General features: G+C 41.7%; 3 protein-coding genes across 3 annotated transcripts in view; 2 read left to right on the top strand and 1 right to left on the bottom strand.

Annotated features, from left to right (window-relative positions):
• Positions 1–350: 350 nt before the first annotated feature.
• Positions 351–1,436, top strand: dnlz (DNL-type zinc finger). The gene is made up of 3 exons (XM_030770043.1): positions 351–762; positions 972–1,111; positions 1,260–1,436. Exons 1-3 carry the CDS (start codon positions 421–423, stop codon positions 1,420–1,422), a joined length of 645 nt encoding a protein of 214 aa, XP_030625903.1. The 5' UTR covers positions 351–420; the 3' UTR covers positions 1,423–1,436.
• A 1,115-nt stretch (positions 1,437–2,551) lies between these two features.
• On the top strand, positions 2,552–6,815 carry uck1 (uridine-cytidine kinase 1). Its single transcript, XM_030768578.1, has 7 exons — positions 2,552–2,789; positions 3,347–3,506; positions 3,610–3,706; positions 3,840–3,982; positions 4,219–4,313; positions 4,503–4,551; positions 5,462–6,815. Exons 1-7 carry the CDS (start codon positions 2,700–2,702, stop codon positions 5,659–5,661), a joined length of 834 nt encoding a protein of 277 aa, XP_030624438.1. The 5' UTR covers positions 2,552–2,699; the 3' UTR covers positions 5,662–6,815.
• Positions 6,816–7,561: 746 nt separating this feature from the next.
• rapgef1b (Rap guanine nucleotide exchange factor (GEF) 1b) overlaps positions 7,562–16,759 on the bottom strand; it is a 33,315-nt gene continuing 24,117 nt past the window's right edge. The window contains exons 13-27 of the mRNA XM_030769069.1: positions 14,832–14,978; positions 14,318–14,407; positions 14,015–14,100; positions 13,808–13,907; positions 12,522–12,597; positions 12,115–12,199; positions 11,621–11,713; positions 10,928–11,113; positions 10,460–10,544; positions 10,279–10,373; positions 9,876–9,954; positions 9,690–9,791; positions 9,473–9,570; positions 9,221–9,349; positions 7,562–8,707 (exon numbers count right to left, since the gene is read on the bottom strand). Coding sequence (XP_030624929.1) covers positions 8,557–8,707; positions 9,221–9,349; positions 9,473–9,570; positions 9,690–9,791; positions 9,876–9,954; positions 10,279–10,373; positions 10,460–10,544; positions 10,928–11,113; positions 11,621–11,713; positions 12,115–12,199; positions 12,522–12,597; positions 13,808–13,907; positions 14,015–14,100; positions 14,318–14,407; positions 14,832–14,978 — 1,602 coding nt within the window. The 3' untranslated portion in view covers positions 7,562–8,556. The remainder of the gene's footprint in view (positions 8,708–9,220; positions 9,350–9,472; positions 9,571–9,689; positions 9,792–9,875; positions 9,955–10,278; positions 10,374–10,459; positions 10,545–10,927; positions 11,114–11,620; positions 11,714–12,114; positions 12,200–12,521; positions 12,598–13,807; positions 13,908–14,014; positions 14,101–14,317; positions 14,408–14,831; positions 14,979–16,759) is intronic.

Here is a 16,759-nt window from a genome sequence, read left to right as displayed (position 1 = left end):
ATTTGAAAGGTCTTGAAGAAATTAACAACAAAAAATCTTGTATAACCAACCCTACTTCTCATAAAATAGAGCTTCATGTAGGCTATAACATAACTATAATATATAAAAATATAGGCTATAGGAAAATCACTGGCATTTAAGAGACTCAGTTAACAACCATTAAGTCAGCTAGTTATAGTTCATGCTCTTCAAACAAGTACAAAAAGATCAAACTGTTGCAACACCTCGGACATTCTTGCAACAAATAAAGTTTAGAGAACGCGGAGAAAGCGGCGAGGCGCTAAATAGGCGGACATTGATTGGAAGACACGCATCACTTTACAATGACGTCATAAATCTGCGACCGAAATATAAACTGAAAATGAGTCTAGTATGATTCGTTTATGAAATATATTAGGGCAGAATATATTGTAAAACAGAATGTCTGCCTTTCTGATAATCTGCCGCCGTAGCTTTATGTCGTTCAACTGGAGAGCTGGTGGGTCATATACACGCCAGACGAGCGCGTTAATACCGTGTGTGTGTTCTTATGCTCTAAACGGACCCCGAGGCAGCAATCAGGGGACACTGGCGCTTATACACAAACCGTCATTTGTACAGTCTCGTTGTATTTATAACAGCAGAATCGTGCCGCCGTTTTGCCTCAGTTGGACAGGAAGGGATTTATGTTGTTATAAGAAATTCTCAACTTCTCCGTGTACCAGGAGCGATGCAGTGGGACAGATCAAGCCCACCCACTATCACTTAGTTTACACATGTAAGGTAAGACAAAGTTACACCTGAGAAAGGATAGGGTGAAGTATTGAACATTTCGTTAGTGGGTAATTAACTCAGCTAAGAAAGAAGCGTCTATTTTGTGCGGAGGGTCACAAAATAATTCATAACTCTATGAAGAAAATGCTGTAACTTCCCCCGTTCTTTGTCCTTATATTTCCGGCACACCATCCCTCACATAACCATATTTTCTACAGGTGTGCTCGACTCGTTCTATGAAAAAGATATCTAAAGCTGCCTACCACAAAGGCGTTGTCATAGTAACCTGTCCCGGGTGCAAGAATCACCACATTATAGCTGATAATCTGGGCTGGTTCTCAGATCTGGAGGGAAAGCGGTAAGTATGTTTAAAGTCCTGTTTAACTTAGGTGAATAAATCATCTCTGTAATCAAATAACCATTTCCATGCACTAAAGAGATACAAAATCTGTTGATGAAAATCAAACGGTCGGCACAATACTTTAAGTATTCTTGCATTTCCTCAGGAACATAGAGGAGATTCTGGCCGCTAAAGGGGAGTCTGTGAGAAGAGTCGAAGGAGATACTGCCATAGAGATTATTGCAGAAGAGACTGTGAAAGAAGCAATCCAAAACACCACACAAGATGATCAATCCGTTACTCCAGATGAAGGTCCTGAAAAGTCATAATAAATAACACAGGAACATGGAAAATACTTTGATGACATGATACATTCTTCTTTATACAATTAAATATCTGTTGAATGAAAAGAGTATAGTTTTTTTTAAATGTAAAGAAATATATGCAATGTTAATCTTTTATTACATTTTGTTTTACTAAATAAATGTGTTATTTATTTATATTGTTTATTTAGTGCAAAACTGTAGTTATAAATTGCTTAACAAAGAAAAAGAAAATGGCACAGAGTATGGAAGAAGTGAACACACATACACACAGCATCATTCAAAGTCAACCACAAACTTCAAAATATATTTTTAAATGTGATTTTAAACCTGGAACTTCAGAGGCACTGTCTCTGTCTCTTGTGACAATGTATTCTACCATGTCCGGACTTCTTATCCATTTCGCACCTGTTCTACCTGACAGCCAAAAAATCTGTGCCAATCGAGCAAAAATAGGTTTTGCTTCGAAATCAGCAATGTATTTGCGGATGAATGGTGTTTGCTTCCCCCCAGTGGCGAAAACTGTTTTTGAACGCTTGAGTAAACGATCGATGTGTATTGAAAGCAGGTGATTCGGGAGCTGATGAAGCTGTTGACTTCTTATCGTGTCAAAGCTCGTACTGAAACTGTTGGAATTTATACAGTGTAAAAATGCAGCTAAACGGAGAAATTTAGGTGATTTTGAGAGAAGATTGAATGATGGAGGACGATTATGAGGAGCGTCAGAGACGAAGACTGCTCACTTTGTTGTTGTACTAACGAGTAGACATTTGAAATTGAGGTGCGGCGCCTGAATTAGCCTTTACCCTAATCATCTTCAAAACAAATTTCGCCCTGTAATATCGGTGTTATATTCTTCCAGCAAAGTTCCACACACTTATTTTCCCTATGGTAAGGTGCACTGAAACTGTTCTAGCTGCTCATGGCCGCCCTATTAAAACGCTTAATGTAAGTGTAAACTTACTGATTAGTTGAATAAACAGTCTTTTGCAAGCTCATCAGCTTGTCTTGAAAACCAGTAGGTATCTATCGTTGGAATTTCTCTGAGTGTGCGCAGACGTTACACAAATGACACGGAACGTTAAGTGCAACTTGCCAAAATACTAGTCGGAAGAAAACTGGCTGTGGAACTGGAGAGTACAGAAAACGTTTTTACCGGGAACTGTCTGCCTTAGAGTTACAGTAAAGATTTAATGCATTTTAAAACGCGGTTTATTGTCAACGCAGCGGGGTTTTCATAAGGGAGTAAGGGGTCTGCTTGCAGCTGCGACATTGAACAGACAATGAATTCTCTGGCGCCGCTTTCTGAAACCGAGCGGCCGAAACACCGTCCTTTCCTGATCGGGGTCAGCGGGGGGACAGCAAGTGGAAAGGTAGCATGACTTACACATTTAATTAATGTCGTATTAGCCGTTAAGACTTACAGCATTAGACGACAAAAGAATTCTATCGTTTTTGTTGTTTTAACGTGCTTCGCATTGTTGTCAACATGTCATCAGGAAATAAACGCTCTCTCCTCCCAATGTAGACACACACAGCATTAGGCCTCAGTGAAATTGAAAGTAGTGGTAATAGACACCTATCGGAGATATTGATAATGCGTTATCTGTTTGTCTGAAACTTTAATAAGCAAGATTTCCACCAGCTGAAATTGAACGAATAGTATTACATTAACGTTGCTTGACCATGTCGCATGTTCGCCTTAAAAATTAGCGGAGCAGTCGGCTAATCTGGTTAAGCTGGTAAAGCAATAACCGTGACAGGTTTTGGTCGAATTATTTATTAGTCCAAATTTTATGTATTTGTCAGCAGGTTGTGAAATGTCCAATCTGGCTATCGGTGAGGGGGTTATTTGTTACATGGTTGGACAAAGGCGCCCCTGTCATATGTGCTTTCACGTACGCCCTCTCTCTTCCTCTACCTGTCACAGTCTACAGTATGCGCGAAGATCATGGAGCTTCTGGGTCAGAACAAAGTGGACCACCGACAGAGAAAAGTGGCTATCGTGAGCCAAGACAGTTTTTACCGAGTACTAACCCCGGAACAGAAAGCTAAAGCGTTGAAAGGACAATACAACTTCGATCATCCAGGTACAGTATCGTTATTCAGTCGCTTTGGCACCCTCGGGGTGGGGTGTTCCGGAAGGTCTAACGGAATCAAGCCCATAACGTTTCCTCTCTCTTTCTCTCTCAGATGCATTTGATACTGAGTTGATGCTACAGACGCTGAGAGACCTCGTAGAGGGGAAAGTGGTGGAAGTTCCCACATATGACTTTGTGACCCATTCCAGGTTAGACATCTCACACACACGGCGGGAAAAATCCTCGACGCAAACATACTACAACAGAAACTCAAAACGCAACAAGGGTGACATCCACAGATTCTAGCATAAAAAAACTTTGTATATTTATGTGTGGGTATAGGTTGTCAGAGAGAATCCGCGTGTACCCTGCAGACGTGGTTCTGTTTGAGGGGATCTTGGTTTTCTACACGCAGGACGTCAGGGACATGTTCCACATGAAACTGTTCGTCGACACAGACTCTGATGTGCGGCTATCACGCAGAGGTACATGCACGCTTATTCACTCAAACAGAAGAACAAGTTATATTCGCAAAGTTTGTTCAGCGGATAACTACTACAACTGTGTGTGGTCCACTCATATTGTCCTTTTTTCTGTGTTACCCACACCTCTGAACAAGCGTATGAGCCACTGTTCTCTTCGTGATTTGTGTTTGGTGGTTAGTTCTGCTTTTGTGCATCTGTATATTTGATTATGTGTACTTGGGATTTTATGTGTGTAGTTCTGAGAGATATAAACAGAGGTAGAGACTTGGAGCAGATTCTCACACAGTACACCACCTTCGTCAAGCCAGCCTTCGAGGAATTCTGCCTGCCGGTGAGAAGCACTCACACACAGACAGAAATCTATAGGAAATGCTTACATCTGAGTTGGACCCAGGACACTGTGTTTTTTTAGTGAGAGGACTTATGTAATCCCACTGTGACTATCTTAATTAAGATGATTTTGAATCTTACCCTTTTCTCCCTCTCTCTCTCTCCCTCCTTCTCTCTCTCTCTCTCTCAGACAAAGAAACATGCAGATGTTATCATTCCTCGAGGAGTAGACAACATGGGTAAGTGTTTAGAAGAAACACACTCATTACTCCCTACTGCCTTCTCCAGCTGTCCTTTTCTCTCTCAGTTATTTACCTCTATAGATATTACAAAAAATATGATATTTGGTATTTTTAAAGCCATAGGGCAACAAATGGTAGGGGTAGTGAGGTAAACAAGAGCCCCATCTTTAGGAGGCATGGAAGAGACAGTGTGTATCTGAACATGCTACTACATCCTGCCCTGCTGCTGTTAAACACTGCGTTAATTTGTCATTTATTGCTGTCAGCGATAGTGCTGAACTGGGAGTATATTTGGTTCATTTTTTGAAGTATTTAACTTGTATGTATCTATTGCTTTCAAGTAGGAAGTGTTTGGGGGCGTGGGGGGGTTTCAGTTTAAGTTGAATTTTGCTCAGCTCTTAGTATCGCAAGCCTTTTTAATGGGATGGTCACATGTCAGATTTGATGTCGATTACTTGTCAAAGGGCCTGTCACTCACCCTCCACCCTCCATGCATTTTTACAGGTTTCTTCAGTAAGATGTCTTAGAAACTTTTAAATGTGTAATTGATGTGTAATTGTGTGTTTTAAATGTGTAATAGGTGTAATTGTTTTTTGTCCCTGTGGCCAAATTCTTGGTTTGTAAGCATATGCAGTTCACTTACCCAGGGCAGGTAGTTTAATAACAAATTCAGTAATTCCATTTTTTTAACGACTGTTTCTGTAAGTACTTTTTTTCTGACATCAAACACCAAGAAAGCTTTCCTTTACTGGCTAATTCACTGAATCATTTGAATCATTCACTGTATCATTTCCATTACAACCTATTTTAAAGGTCTTAAATGTGTGAAATGCTGTTTTGTTCCTATTGTGAATCTCTCTCTCTCTCTCTCTCTTTCTGTGTCTCTCTCTCTTTCTCTCTCTCTCAGTGGCTATTAATCTCATAGTCCAGCACATTCAGGATATTCTAAATGGTGAAATTTGTAAGTGGCCGCGAGGTTCTGTCCACAGCCATGGCCCTGGACGGGCCTTAAAACGGGACTCATCTCAGGGGGGGGACAAAGCCATGGGGGTGGGGAACCCCCCAACAAAACGAGCCCTGCTGGAACCAAGCACCAGACCCCACTGAAACATGTGTCTGCACACACACACACACACACACACAAATATACCCATTTACACACAAACATTGTGATATGCACATTTACACAAACAAATCCGAGTTTATGATATAAGTCATTAAAATCCAGTCTTGCTCTTCTGCTACTTTGCTTATTGGTCTTGAAGGGGTGGGAGCACAGGACGGATTTGGATTGGTTAGAAACTAGCCAATGGTAACACAGATGGAGTGGGAACAGCGAAAAGTATTGGGGATTTTCACATAGTTTGTGAAGGGTTATTTAACACAGAAAATCGTATGGGTAGCGCACAGACATGCACATCAGGTTAAAAGAAAAAGACCAACAAACCAAAAAAAACCAAAAAACATATATACCACAACAACAGTTAGGAACCATTCTTAGCAACCAATGTGAATAGGATTTGACCGTTGGAAAAAGGAGACGGTATGGGGAGGGGGTGCAGTTGAAAAAGAAAAGAGTTTGCTGCTAAGCTGGATTCACTTCTTCCTTTTGGCCTCTTAAGTGGTCTGAGAGACCTAGGGAGTCATGTCAAATGACAAGTCTGTTCACTGTTCGGTTAAATGACTGTTAAATGACATCTGTTCACCGTTTCATTTGAAGTAGCAAGACCTTAGACTTCACGTTTTCCCGTTATTTCCAATAACAAAGAAGCTATTGTTAGCATCTTGAATCTCACAGAGTGTTAAAAAGATTACAAAAAAAGTGAACCTTACCTTGTAATGTTATGTAAATGTTTTGATTATGAATTTTGCCTTGTGAGTTTGACTTCTGCCTGAATATATCACATTTTGATTGTATAGTCTTTTAATTCTGTTGATGCAACAGGAGTAAAATTAAGCTAAGAATTATGACAGAATTATGAAACGCTGTCATTTTAAACTGCCTGAGGTCAAGTTAGCCATGAGACAATGCAAGTAGTTCTTAACCTGCTAGTGAGGAATATAAAAACATAAATGTTATATAAGTATTAATTTAATCTTGATCTGTCCTAATGCAGCTCTATTGTACTATTTTTTCTGTTTGTATTGATATTATTCACATTTGGAACAGTTTGTTTTTGTGGGTCTTTTCTAGGCTTTCACAAATGTGGATGTTCAGAGAAATCATGTTTCCTTTTGTAATCCATTATTCTGAAAACGTTTTTTTTTTTTTCCTTCACTACAAAAATTAACAATATTAAATACAGAACTTCAATTACATCAGCAAGATTTTAACTCTGTTCATAACTGGGAAAAACCACAGCGGACACATATAGAAAGCTGTTTTGTCACTGCTGAGACGGAGGGAGTTTCCCTTACCAGACTGTGGCCTCACTGGGACTTTCATGCCCGGGATTCTGTCGAGGTTCTCCCTGTGTCATTGTGTTTATGCCAGAGAAAGGTGCTGTGGAAATGACACTGATTTCCAGTTTGAGCTATAGGAATATAGAGTGTCAGAATTTGCCTTAACTGGACAGATTGCATGACTCAGCAGGGGACCACAGAAGAAAGCTTGACGATGGTATGGTAGGGGGTTAGAATCCCAGGACCTTCAAGCACAAATTCACACTCGAGAGTAGAAAGAGAGCCAAGTATTTTATTGGCAGCAGGATGAACACAGTGTGATTACTGTATAACTACAGAATTTCCCACATATCAGTGAATGTCAACACCACAGACCTCTCTCGCTCACTCATTCACTCTCTCTCTCACACACATACACACTGACACAGACTGTGACATTTAGGACATAATTACACAGCATCACAGCTTTCTCAGTCATCACCTTTTTGCCTTTGTTTGTTTGTTTACTGGATATTTCGTTTAGCTGAAGGAAATGGAAACAATTCTCCCATCACAGCAGATCTCCAAGAGATCTCAGAGAGATTGGGGCGTATTTTACATATATATTTATATATATATTTATATATATGTACATGATCTACATGATCATTACACTAAATATCAAACAGAAAAAAAATTATACACAATTTCTCAAAGAAACAAAATATTACCCTCACGGTCATATCAAACTGCACCGTTACCTGGCGACGCTGACCTCAACATTCCAACTGGGACATCACAGGCTCCATTCTGGACCACTCGGCAGACTGCTGCCACGGAGACTGGGTCAGCCGTTGTGGAGAGTGGGGAGCTTATATACACATGGCAACATAAGCTTGCGCGCGCGCACACACACACACACACACACACACACACTTGAGTTTACAAGGAGGACAAGAAATGCATGCGAGTGGTGAACCCAGCCCGTCCATGATTAGTCCAAGATCTTCTGTCTTACTTTTTTTCTCCCCCCCCCTCCCCAGAGTATTGAGTGTCTGTTGATGAACAAATGGATAGGGGGAAAGAGATTCCCATTGGCCTCCTATCCAATGTGTCCATCAATAGGAATTCAATATTCTGCCACAGAAGCGCTCTGTTCAAACCCCAGTTCACTAACAGTCCAAATACACAAACTGGAGGTCAGATTCAGTTCCCGTTGCAGTGCAGTCCAGTCCAAATACACTCACTGAAGAAATCACAGTGTCGTAGCAGTCTCAGCAAAGCTCCCAATGTGCATGTAGAGCTAAGAAACACACACACACACACACACACACATCCACAGAGAGCCTCTGAGTGTGTATGGAGCAGGAGAGTTCAGCTTGTGTGTGTGAGCTCTAAGCCCAGGAGGCCAATTTGTTTCAGTTCACTCACACACACACACACACACACACACACAGAGCCTCTCCTCTCGTGCTTTGGGTTCTATAGTTCTTGCCTCGTCAGAGAGCAGAGTTCTCTCAGCCATTTCAAAGGTCTGTTTCTGATGTTTTATTGTTCTGCACGAGTCATTTCACATCTCACTGGAGAAAATCCACAAAGCAGCACTACGGTTCTCTGTTCCTAAGTTTTCTCCTCGCGTTCTGTCTTGCGGCGTGTGATGTTCCGCGGTTTGATCTTCAACGAGAGTTCCCACAGTGCCTCTTCGGCCAAGTGGTCGCTGAAGTCGTTGAAGAAGGAGATTATGTCGTCATTTCGCTTTAGCTCATAGTGTCTGCAGGAACAAAGAGAAATTGACTGATTAATAGTCATAAAATGTTTAAGGTCCTCACTAGAGTGAACGGACAGACATTGGAGGTTTCGTCAGCCTTTTTTTTCCCCCTCAAATTGTCAAGATATTGTCCACCAAAAACATGGGGAAATGGAGCTGCAAACTGTGAACCTTCTGTGTGTTAGACCAACCAAAAAATGCAAAGTTTCTCATCTTAGTCCTCGGGTGTCTGCAATGCTGGTTCATAGCAGGTTGAGCTTGAGCAACAGATTTACTTTAGCATTTAGTGTTCATGTTTCGTAGAAGATTTTTCTTGTGGAGAACTATGGTTAGTCTTATGCTTACAGTAAGAGACCATGGTTATTCTTAAGCTTGGCTGGTGTTTATGTAACCTAATGTTATTTCTTCATGATTTGAGGATTAAATCTCAACTTATATTAGCATTTAGTGATTCGTGTTCATGAGAGAGACTCTGATGCTGGGGACAAGCAGTTAATTGTATGTGGAATCACTCACACTTGCTGGAAGCGTCTCATGCTGTCTAGAATGTTGAACTGCTGCCAACGCTTGGAGAAGTTCACCTTTCCATCAATCAAATCTGGATTGCCAAGGTGAACAAATGTCAGGTCCTGAAGAATCAATCCACTGGATGACAGAGAGAGAAACACGCAGAGACAGCACGGGGGGAGAGAGAGACAGATCAATGCAATGTAAACAGACAGTTTGAGTATTATGTAGTGACACACACACACACACACATACACTTACAGGTAAGGGATGCATGGAGGTTCTACGTCTGCTAGAGCTGCTCGGTATGCACGGAACGATGAGGAGCTGTCAATCAAAGTGCAGTACTCCTCCAAACCCTGAGAGAGAGAGAGAGAGTCATTGACTGATTGATTGATTTGGCTGCAGAAATTACTTTTCTGAAATGCTAATCTTGTTACGTAACAGAGCTCTTAACTGATAGGTTAAGGTGTCTGACCTCAGAGGTCTGTTTTTGCCATTCGAGCCGTCGAATTGGAGCAGAGTCCAACGCTGACAGAATCGCCAGGTAAGAGTTAAAGTTATTCAGCTTCCGCAAATGCTACGGAGAAAGAGAAATTTGACCTTTTCAGTTCATAGAGAATCATTTGGATGAAAAAGGATTTGGTTTGATTTGAAACTTTACCTTCATAATCTTAATGAATTTAAGGAGCAGCTTCTCTCTATCCTGAGCTTTCTCCTGCTGAATTATTATAGAGCGCACCCTGGAGGACAGGGGAGGAAAGAACAATTAAAGAAAGGGAAACAATTGGCTTGTCAAGTGATTGGCAGCTCGTTAGGTGACTTTAAGGAGATGGGGAGGTCAAGTGACTGGCAGTTTGTTAAGTGACTTTAAGGAGATGGGGAGGTCAAGTGACTGGCAGTTTGTTAAGTGACTTTAAGGAGATGTGGGAGGTCAAGGTGCAGGCTGCATGGTTTAAGTGTGTGCACCTGTAACTCGTGTTATTAAAGTTCTCTATGAAGGGTATACAGATATAAGGGCGTTGCACTTAAGCGTGTGCTGGTAGTGTGTGTGGGTGTGTGTGTACCAGTAACTCATGTTGTTAAAATGTTCTGTAAACTGTGTGAGATTGGGGCTCTTCTCCTCATTCTGTTCTTTTGCCCAGAGCAAAACTTCAGGAATCTACAGACACAGAGAGTGAGAGAGACTGTCAGACTTCTGTAACACACTCAGTCAAACTATGCAAATCTCACACACATTTCTAGTACCTCAATCTTGTAAAAGAGTTCTGCATCAAGCAAGGTAAGTTGGTCGGCAATCTCGTGGCTGCGGAAATCGTGCAGTGTGCCTGGTCTGAAAGGGCAGAGAGACACGCTTAAACACAGATATGTGCATATATAAACATACACTTACTCACACTTTACCACAGTCAGTTACATGGGCCCTGACAGCCAGGCTCAGATTCACTACACAGACTAGATACCATTTGCAGAAAGAGGTTGAAATGTTTGTGTATATGTATGTGTGTATGTGTGTGCGCCTGGTTGAGACCCCATGTGCAGAGAGAGACTGGAGTGTGTGTGTGTGTGTGTGTGTGTGTGTCCCTGACTGAGACTCCGCATGCAGAGAGGTGTGTGTGTGTGTGTGTGTATGTGTGTACCTGGCTGAGACACCGCGTGCAGAGAGAGGCTTGAGTGTGTGTGTGTGTGTGTGTGTGTGTGTGTGTGTGTATGTACCTGGCTGAGACTCCGCGTGCAGAGAGAGGCTTGAGTGTGTGTGTGCGCTGCAGCTGTTTCTTCTGCTCCACTTTGTCCAGGATGTTTTTGCGCAGAACTCTGGCCAAACTAAGCTCGCCGTTACACACTAACCGGAACACCAAATCCATCAACTGCCTCAGGATATCCTCCGTCAGCTCCACCAAACTACACACAATATACACACACAATCACAGATACTGAGTCTGTAAAAGTAATAATACACACTAAACAAGCTAGCTTTGACTCTTTAAATGCAACATGTATCAGTCTCAACTTTATGGCTGACCTAAAATCCAAACGGTCAACATTATGAGCAACACACACACAAACACCTGGGTGAAATGTACCAACTCATACAGTACGTGTGTGTTTCTGTTAGAAATTGGCTTGTAATTCATGACCTACATTTTTTACAGAAAAGGTATCATTTTAAAGCCCTTGCCAACATCAGTTTGCTGGCAATACTGTGTAAGCTCTTTCCTTGGCTAGACCTGTGTGCACACATGATCACTCATCTGATTCTGTGGCTCAGCACAAAGCCTGTGATTTGATTGGCTGTCAGACAGTAGTGAACATTGCGTTATTTAGATCACATTCTTTACACTGATTTCAGAGCAGAGCTTATTAAGTGCATGTATGGGTAAGTGTGTCTGCAATTGTTATTGGACTCACCAGAGTTCATCCACCACACGCACCAGCACGAAGAAAGTGTTTTTACTCACACGCTTCTTAAAGGTGTCAGGGCTGTGGCAGAAACGAGTGTATGTGCAGAGGGTGTCAAGGAGAACATACACACTCAATCAGAACTGGCATCCATACACACACCTGTCTGACATCCATACACACATCTGTCTGACATCCATACACACACCTGTTTGACATCCATACACACATCTGTCTGACATCCATACACACACCTGTCTGACATCCGTACACACACCTGTCTGACATCCGTACACACACCTGTTTGACATCCGTACACACACCTGTCTGACATCCGTACACACACCTGTCTGATATCCGTACACACACCTGTCTGACATCCATACACACATCTGTCTGACATCCATACACACACCTGTCTGACATCCATACATATACACACTTTAGCAGGCAGAGTCACAAGCACATAAGCAAGTATAAACACACACAGTGTAAAAGGATATCTGTAGTGCAGTTTTTTAATGAGCTCTTCTGGAGTAATGAACGTTCTGTATGTAGTTAGAAAAGCCTCACAGTACAAGACCAGATCTGCAAAACAAACAGAGGGTGAGACAGAGAGAGAGGGAGAGAGACAGAGAGAGAGCAATGCATTTGAAATCAATTCATACATGCCAGTCTCACATTAAACATGTGACCTATATGCATTAGTATTGACTTCTCTTAAAACATATCTACACATGTATGTATATTCACAGTCTAATCAAGCTTGTCTTCAACTGCTAATGAGAAATGATGCGTAAATGATCCAGACAAAATACAGCGAGGTGCTCTGCAATAAACTTCAGAAATCCATTCATCGCCCCTACGTCCACACACACACACACACACATATAGACACATACACAGTTACCTTTGCGGTCAGTCTCTGTGGCATGGACTAACAGTATATCAGCAGATCCAGCACGAACATCAGGACCATCATCACCCTATCACAAAGAAAGAGAGAGAGAGAGAGAGAGAGAGAGAGATATTGCTGCAGCAGTACGTGGACCAGCCCAGTCAGAATGTAGCACTGCCCCCCCCACGCACGCACACACCCCACCCGCACCCCCTTCACCACCATCACACATGCTCCCCCACTGTAGTAGCTGACTGTCTGTCTGTGTATACACGTATGCGTGTGTGTGTGTGTGTGTGTGTGAGAGTGGGATATAAGTGCTGGACTGGCAGCTGCCACTGCAGACCAAGTGTGAGCCGCATACTCAAACCCCTCCTATCTGTTCCTGCAGTGTCGTCTCCAAACCATACAAAGCAATACAGCAAGCACCACTTACCTTGTCCTGGGGGATTTTCTACTTGATGTATATACACAAATACACACACTGATATACACTAATATAGCAATTTTCTGCACTAGCTTTGTGCATATGCCACTATTTTCGATTAACACAGACTGCACCACGAGCTTACACGCAGAATGTTTTATGGGTATGAAAATGTGGAGTGACCAGGACTGTCCAGCAGAGGGCAGCACTGCAGTACCAGCAGATCTTACAGCTCTATGACTACATCATTTATGGTCTCGAGAAACTCGAGAAAAAAGGTAGAAGTTTGGTTGTTTAAAAAAATCTTATTTAAGGATTTCAGCTGTACTACACTGGTAATGATGTGCTTATGTGTACTATGTTTGGTGAGATTAAAGTATGCTATACCAATAAATTTAGATTTTAGGAGCAATTATTAATAAGCAGTTTTGCCTGGCCTGAAGTATAGAACATATAGGTTGTACATGCACCATATTATTTCTAACGTATGAATGAGGTATACAAAAACTGCTACAGTTTCAGTAGGTACTGTGATACAAGAAGTGCTAAACAAATTTCATTTATGTTAATTCAGTTATACCTTAACTCTCAAAACAGAATATTTTCCATAGCCCCCCCCCCCAAAAAAATGCCTTTGAACCACTGTACAGTAATGCTACCTAAATCACTCAAACTTATGTTCAAACAAATTTTAAGACAACATTTCTAAAGTGAGTATATAAACCATCACAGCTATTCATAAATAAACACCTATATAAGGTCTCTGTATCGCCAACAAAGTCAAACATTACAGATCACAGCTTCCACCTTAACGTTTTTAACTAGTTATGCATCCAGATGTGTGTGCAGATGTGTATGTGAAAGTCGGTACCTCTGCCTTGAGAGTGATGCGGCTCATGATCTCATTGTGGTCGATGAGAGAGAGCTCGTCTACATCATCATCCAGCTGCCCTGAATCGGCAGACCTCACCCTGACAGACAGACAGACAGACAGACAGACAGACAGACAGAAGAGAGACATGTGAGTCATCCATACTTGACCACAAATCTGAAATTTGACCACAGACCACATTCTTACCTCTCCTTGGTTAAAGCCTCTTTGCTATTGGACAGGGACACGTGAGGGACAGAGTCACAAAGCACATCATCACAGGGGATGGTTGTCTCCTGAATATCGAAGAAAAACAACGGCTTTACGATTTAAGATATTATATTTCAAATGCGAGTTAATGTACACAGGCAATCCTCAGCGTTCATACTCTGAATCTAACCAGGACTGAGGCCGATGCAGGATTATGTGCTTGACACTTGACTGGCTGTGAAATGTTGGAGCCCCACGTGGGTGGAGCCCAAACCACACAGGCCCTGCTGTGGCACTTACACTGCGGTGTGTGACGCCACCGTTTGACTGGTCAGAGGAATAAAGATTGACATACTCTCCCTCCCCTGCCTCGTCATTGGCACTCTCACTCTAAGGGAAGAGAGGAGAGACACACAAAAAAAAATGTAAAAATGCAAAATGTATTCAAAAGCATTTCTCTCAACCTGCACTACAAACTACAAAGCAAATTACTGACTTGTTCAGCACACCTTCCAGTGAGTACCATTCAGGCACAAATCTCTAAACTCGCTCACCTTTCAAGTAAAGTCATCTCAGTAACACTTTAAACAAGTCAGTCAGATATCTCATCTCTAAATTTGCCTAGAAAAATAGTACAAACATTGCTGACATTTTTCTGTGGGTTGGGCAGAATGCACTGTCAGTATCTACCACCAGATGTCACTGCTGTGTGATCTTAAAGAACAAGATGTTCTTAGAGAGGGGGGGATGTGTATTTATGCAGGCAAGTGTGTGTGTGGTAAATGACTGAGTGTTTTTGAGTGTGTGCATTTACCGCAGAGGTAAGGAGAGAGTCAGAGAGAGAAGTCTCAGAAGGAAGACAGACAGCCAGAGAGACCAATGAGCTGGCCAGAGACCCATTGGGCACACCCCCAACCTCTGCTACTGCACCGGTATTGGTCAGCCCAGTTGAGTCAGAGCTCTGTGACTGATGTTTAAAAGAAAAGAAAGCAAAAGATAGAAAGAAGGAGAGACAGGCTTAGAGAGTAAGACAGAAAAGTCTGGAAATTCTAAAACTGTAGAAAATTTAAGGAAATGTGAGAGCAACAAAGCGATAAAGAATTTACAAGTGGAAAAAAAGATCTCTCTCCTCCATTAGTGCTTCCCTGTAATCTGGTTCAAGATTTCATTTGCATGAACACAGCCACACACACTACAAAAATACCGCACACATATTATACACGCACAAATTAGAAAGATCTGCACACAGGCATAAACAACTCAACACACACTGCCCTCACCACACACCATCCCACTGATGAATGTAACACACAGAGCCCTCACACTGGGTAAACAGAACTCCAGTCAACAACATGCACTGCGATGGCTGTGTCACAATACATCACCAAACACTGACTCAGAGAACCTATTATTAAAGCCTGTCCTTATATTCAGACAAGCCTACACCTGTAAGAGTGACTGAGTGTGAGTGAGTGAGTGAGTGTGTGTGTAAAAGAGAAAGAGAAAGAGAGAGAGAGAGAGAGAGAGAGAGAGAGAGAGAGAGAGAGAGAGAGAGAGAGAGAAATACCTAAATACCTACATAAGTGTATTGGGAGATTTGAGCATGTTTGACAAAGGGAATGAGAGTGAATTGCATTTATGCCTGTACATGTTTGGGTGTGTGTGTGTGTGTGTGGTGTGTGTGTTTCCGGATGCTGATCAGATTTTTGTCAGTACAATGAGGTAAGTAACGAGTAACCTGCAGTAACTTGCCCTAAATACCAGCAAGACTATTCCAGCCATGTCCTAACACACACACACATACACACACACACACACACAGCCCAATATGTTCCCCTGTGGGAGCAGGAAGTATTCCTCTGTTCCACAGTGCCTGAGGAAGTAAAGGATGTGAACATTCCAAGAGAATGTGGTGACATTCTTCTGACTCCACAGAGAGAAAGCAGTTTTACACACACACACACACACACACACACACACTAAATGACCCCAGCAGTAACCTTGCCCTAAGTTCACACATGCACACACAGATGTACACTTAGACTCTGTCACTGTCCAAAATAAAACTGCAGCCTGGCTTCAATTCATGCTCCCTAATAAACACAGATTAACTTTCTCTACAAACAACACGAAAACAGATATGACTATAGCTTCTTCTGTAATTTATACTACAGTTCATCTGTGGTTTAAACTCTAGTTAAAACCACAGTTTACACAGTAAATACCATGGTCAACTTTTTAAGTTTATGTCAAAGCTGTAGTGTAATATGACAAAAATAATTATTATATTATCTGTATAGAATCTCTCTAAAAAATATCTTTCAGAGTTTTAAAATTTGTTCAAATATTGCCCCAATATATTTTTGATTGAACAAATCAAAAAATGGTGTAATGAAAGGGTAAAGAAAAGAGAAACATGAATAATCCAAATGAAATATCATTGTTTAACATTGTTTAACCTTCTCTAGAATTTTCTACAGGCTTAGTACAACGTGGTATCTCAGAGATGACATGTTTCTAACAAAACGGAGCTCCTCTTTATGGCATGTAAGAATTCCCTTAGTTTCTTCAGACATCCATTGTGTTTCAAAATGAAATTTCTCATTTAAAAATGCATCGCTGTCTATCCGCCCCCATCATCTTTGGTTGCAGCTCACACCAGAACAGTCAGCTGGCTAATAAAGCCCCAAACAGATATGAGCTAGTTCAAAAGGAATGAGTGAGAGAAACGTACAAAGTTTT

This window comes from Chanos chanos, chromosome 3, assembly GCF_902362185.1.
Source record: "Chanos chanos chromosome 3, fChaCha1.1, whole genome shotgun sequence".
NCBI classification, from domain to species: Eukaryota; Metazoa; Chordata; class Actinopteri; order Gonorynchiformes; family Chanidae; genus Chanos; species Chanos chanos.
This window is presented reverse-complemented; position numbering and strand designations above follow the sequence as displayed.